We start from the raw sequence: 5,000 nt of genomic DNA, 5'->3' as shown, positions 1-5,000 counted from the left end.
ACATCATCAACAAAAGGTCCAATTGGACGCAGAAAAAATATCGAATGTTTATGCTAATTACGAACGCCAGGAAAAACAAGCGAACGGCGTATTTCACAAGGAAATTGAACATTGCCATTTCTCACAACGGGGAAATGATCGAGTTCTTAAATTTCAAGGTAAGCTTTTATTTTCGTATTTTTGTAGTCGAATGATTTCATTTTGTCAACCATTATGTCCAGCTTGAGGAGTTAACTTTTGAATTTACACGTGTTGCGTGACATGATCTGAGCTGTTTTTTATGGGCGAGACATTCGCCCGGGGGGGTACTGCCAAATATGGGCTATATAAGTATGTGCCGCTTGAAGGGTATGGTTTTTAAACAGTTTACTCTAGCATAGGATATACAAATCAGAGCGTCTGGGTCTAGAATAGGGTATTATATTTCACGAAACTGACCAGTTGGTTGAAGATTTTGTCAAGACCAAGGAAACCAGGAATTGCTACTCAAAAATAAAACAAAAATGAGTCGGCAAGTTTAAAATTTCACGACTAAGCCTCAACAGCGTTGATAGATGACTATCATAAAAGGCTACTGGATATTATTAACTGTTAAAAATCGGAATTCAGACGGAAATCGGTGGTATTAATACTGGTTAAAATTAAACAATTTATTGTCTTGATAATGCGTACGTACGTGCTTGGCATTGCTGGACAAGTATAAATAAACCCTTTTTAAGAAAGAAGTGATTGTGGTGTAAGGTTTGGTTTTGGCTTTGCTTTAGACTGTGCTAGTGACCTCAGTTTCTGGAAAACAGCTACTCTAGGATATGAGTGATTTGGGGAGTTTACTCTAGAATAGGGTAGCAAAATCCAGCTAAAACGAGCTCTGGTATAGGCTAAGGGTTCCAGGGTCCAAGCGGCACATCCCCACCCAGAAATTCCTTAAGTACCCCCCTCCCCGGGGACATTCGGCGACACTTTCCATCTGCCGCCAGTGATAATAAAACATTTCAGTCGAAATTCAGTTTGTTGCATGCTTTCCAAGCGAATTTCAAGCATTATTTCGCTTATCGTGAGCGAAATGACAGAGAATCCAACGGCGAAGTATGTTAAATTTTTGTTTAGTGCGACCCTGTTGATATTAATTCCGGCGGGTCTGATCTGCAGGTCGCAGGTCGCAGGTCGCGGGTTGCAGGTAATTGTTTTACCAATACAGAAAGTATCCTAAACATTCATAAAAGCTAACCTTAGGCCTGAAAACTTTTGTTTAGGCCTAATTAGGCCTAAGGTTAGATTTTAAGAATGTTTAGGATTCTTTCTGTAGTGGCGAAACAATGACCTGCAACCAGCGACCTGCGACCTGCGACCTGCAAATTAGACCCGCCGTATTCCGTGCGCGCATGTGCCATCGTCTCGATTCTTGTTTTGCACGTAACTTGTCTGTTTTGCAAATTATGCAACTTTTTCGGAGTTAGTGTTAAAATTAACTTGTTGAACATGAAACTTGAATGCATTCAATCGCCTGATTATTAACAGTGGCCATGCCGAAGTCACGGCCGCACGGGCCGACGATGAAGTGTCGATCGATCGCATATATTTGTTTACTCTTTTTTTACACCTCAAAGTGTTGTTAAAATAAATGATGCTCTTTTACAGAAAATTGAGATTCAGTTCTTTTTTTTTTTTTTGCTGTGGAGATCTAGATCATTATATCAACTGGAACCAACAGTTCCTACAGCATACGGATTCCTCGAGACGTTTTTAGATGTGATCGATGGAGCTTTGAAAGCCCATACATTTTGATTGATGAATCAACAGGCATAACAGTCAAACAATTGATCATTTTAAGTGAATATTCGTGGGGAGGGATAAGACTTTATTTTTGTGCAATTTAGAAATCTGAAAGGGTACTGCAGCAGCAATTAAGAGGCAATAGATCGAATATTAATTCTTGAATAGTAATTAGCTGTACCCCAAAATTTGCAATGGACCCCCAAATTTGAAAACCTGGATACATCTCTGCATCAACCAATTTATCATCTTCGTCCGCACTAAAGACGGCAATGAATACGATCCGTCTTTCCTTCGAACTTTAGTGGCTAGCTTGGAACAACAACTGAAGAAAAAGGGCTATTCCCAAAGCATAACAAAAGATCTGATATTTGAGAAAACCAGAGAGGTTCTTTAGTCCAAAAAACAACAACTAAAGAAGCAAGGAAAGGGAAATAAACCCAAAGCGTCGGTAGCTTTGACAAGCGACAAACTAAAAACACTTCTCACTTTGCACTACTACAGTAAGTGTTGTAAATTTTATTAAATAAATTGTCGGTTTTAAACCATTGTTTGTTGCCACTCCATTTGTGAGAAATAAATTTGTCTATCAAACACTATCACGAAAAAAAAAACCTCAATACCTATGAAATAAACACATTAGAGCATGGAAAATGCTTTGTACGATTTTTAATCACTCGTTGTTTCGTATTAAAAAACTCACTCGTTCGATGCGCTGACTCTTTCGTTTTCTGATACTACTCAACTCGCGAATAAAAATCGTACGCGCGCATTTTCCATGAAGTAATCTCTATTTATTCTTTCTGGACTATCCATGAAACTCTTGGCTTTGTTGTATTCTTTTTTGTAACTCCACATTTTTAAGATGGAAATGGAAAATGATAACTATAAAAAGAAAAAATAGTCATGAATTGGGCCAATCCCGAGCGGGGGGGAATCTCATGTAAAAAGGACGGGGGTGCTCGTCGGAAATTTTCAAAAGAACCCCTTTAAGAGGTATCAAGATCCTGTCTTGTGGGCGTGGCATGAAATTCTTTTCACCTCTCAGAGGTAGCAGTTCTAGAACAACCCATTTTGACACTTTCATACTTTTTAATAGTGATAAAAATGGTTACTTCGAATACCTCCCACTCTAACGTAAAGTTTTTTAACAGAAGGTTTTCATTACAAATGAAACAGTAAATAAAATCGAATACTCTAATGGCACGGTGTCTATGTTAAGTTCTGGTGTCCATCCAGAAATCCCGGCCTTAATTAGACAAAATTAAAAATAGTTAATTGTCAAATGTCTCCTGTCATAACGTTTTCCGCTCAATAAACCAAAAGGTACCGCGAAACCTCCCGCTATGGACCTACGAGCACCCCCGTCCCTTTTATATGGGAGTTGTTCCCCCCTCCCCGGGGAATTGGGTTCCATATGCAATGCAGGGCCAGCACGAGTAATACCGTTAAGCAGAATGGAGAGCTACTATAGACCTCTTTCATAATGGCGACCAAGCAAAATATTCTTTTGTTTTAATGCTGATAAGCCTTTCAAGCCTCGCTACGACGAGCAAATTTCAAAAGAATTTTTGTCTCAAAATGATGGCAGCAGGTCCAATTAACACCGCCATTTGTGAAAATGGTCTATATTTGAATGCTTGACTTGCGGTTAAAATTTACTTATCACACAATCACAATTCAGTAACAACAAGCTTACCACCGGAGCGCCTTATGACTTTGCAGAAATGTAAATTATGACCATGAATGTAAGACTTGTTGTTGTTGTCTTATTCATTGCTATGCGTTTTTACCTCTGACTTTTTATATCTTTCCTTTTTTGTAGAACTGGTTGGCATTTTCGTCTCTTCACAGACCTCTCTTTTCTGAACACGGTTCTGTCTACTTTGCAGCCTCTCAGCCTCCTCCGGCTGATTTTAACAACGCCTTCTGCAGGGTAAGACAACTTTTTTTTAAATTTGCAACAGCGTTTTTCCTTGCATGATAAATGTCCAAATCTATGGTATAACAACAGATTACTTAGGTGAATTATACACAGTTTCATTCCGTTATTGGTCTGTTGTGACTGACAGATTTTTTCGGCTTTTCCTAGGACATCCACTTCAACAAAGTCTACAACAGTGCTCCGAATGTTTTTGTATCTGCTAATCACTCCTCTAGTGGTGGGAATAGGGATCCGGTGCATAATTCCATTACAGCTTGGACGGAGGTAGGACAGCAGTGGAAAGAAATGTAAGACTGCCTTGAAAGTCATTCTTGTTTCAATCGAGATATTGTAAAAACAAATAACCTTTTCTTTTCAGTCTCTACTACGTTCATATTTAGAGAAGGAAGCGGAACTTTGCATGGGAAGGAGGGGCAACGAATAAAAATAACAAAGAGATGCATTAAAACCTGGCAAGAAAAGGCAAAGAAATGTTGTGAGAAACAACACCACAATAAAATTTCATAAACAATACAATCCACTACAATGTACTGGAATCCATTCATAGTATCCGCACAGCTCGCATCTCTTCTGACGTGTTCTTGTTGATTATGATGCTGATAATAGTGATGCTGTTAATAGGACAATTACATCACTTTTGGAGAGCAAGTAGTTTAATATTTGCGCCCGAGCGGAGCGATGGTACGAGGGACACAAATAAACTATATGCCAGACAAAAGTCATGCCATTATCATGATTATTAATACACAAGACCAAATCGTAAAAAAATTCATTTAATGAGAAAAAAATGACAATCGTTGTATGTTGTCCTTCAGTAGCATTTTGTAGAAACTTTAACTTCAAGTGAAGCTTATAACTACTGTGAAAAGTGGGCACGCATTGTGTACGTGTGGTAGTGCAGTAACACAGCGCTTTATTCCATATTGTCAACTGAGCTGCGTTTTGTTTTTCAAGAGATTCAAGTTGTCTTTGCGTAATATGTAGCTCTAATAGTTCACGATATTGTTTTGAAACCGTATATCATTATAGTGCCATGGTAGATGTCTTAGTTAAATAGCCCTTTGAAAAGACATGTTGTTACCAGCAAAATACTAAACCAACAAAGATTAAGGAAATTAAAAGGGAATAGAGAAACATTGGTTTCGAAACTGTTATGTTAATCATTTTCAATTTCCTTCACAACTTCTTTTTCACCACAAGTTTAAGCGTGCACTCTGAGCATCTGACAGCTTTCTAATACAAAAGTTCACTAAAGGTAAGCCCTGTCCGGAGGGGTTAGTAC

General features: G+C 38.5%; 1 protein-coding gene across 1 annotated transcript in view; it reads left to right on the top strand.

Moving 5' to 3' along the window:
- The window catches only part of LOC138015400 (uncharacterized), a 48,641-nt gene that overhangs the window by 24,500 nt on the left and 19,141 nt on the right, over positions 1-5,000 (top strand). The window contains exons 10-11 of the mRNA XM_068862429.1: positions 3,599-3,709; positions 3,866-3,982. Of these exons, the coding sequence (XP_068718530.1) occupies positions 3,599-3,709; positions 3,866-3,982 (228 nt within the window). The remainder of the gene's footprint in view (positions 1-3,598; positions 3,710-3,865; positions 3,983-5,000) is intronic.

Source organism: Montipora capricornis, chromosome 9 (assembly GCF_036669925.1).
Source record: "Montipora capricornis isolate CH-2021 chromosome 9, ASM3666992v2, whole genome shotgun sequence".
Classification (NCBI taxonomy): domain Eukaryota; kingdom Metazoa; phylum Cnidaria; class Anthozoa; order Scleractinia; family Acroporidae; genus Montipora; species Montipora capricornis.
This window is presented reverse-complemented; position numbering and strand designations above follow the sequence as displayed.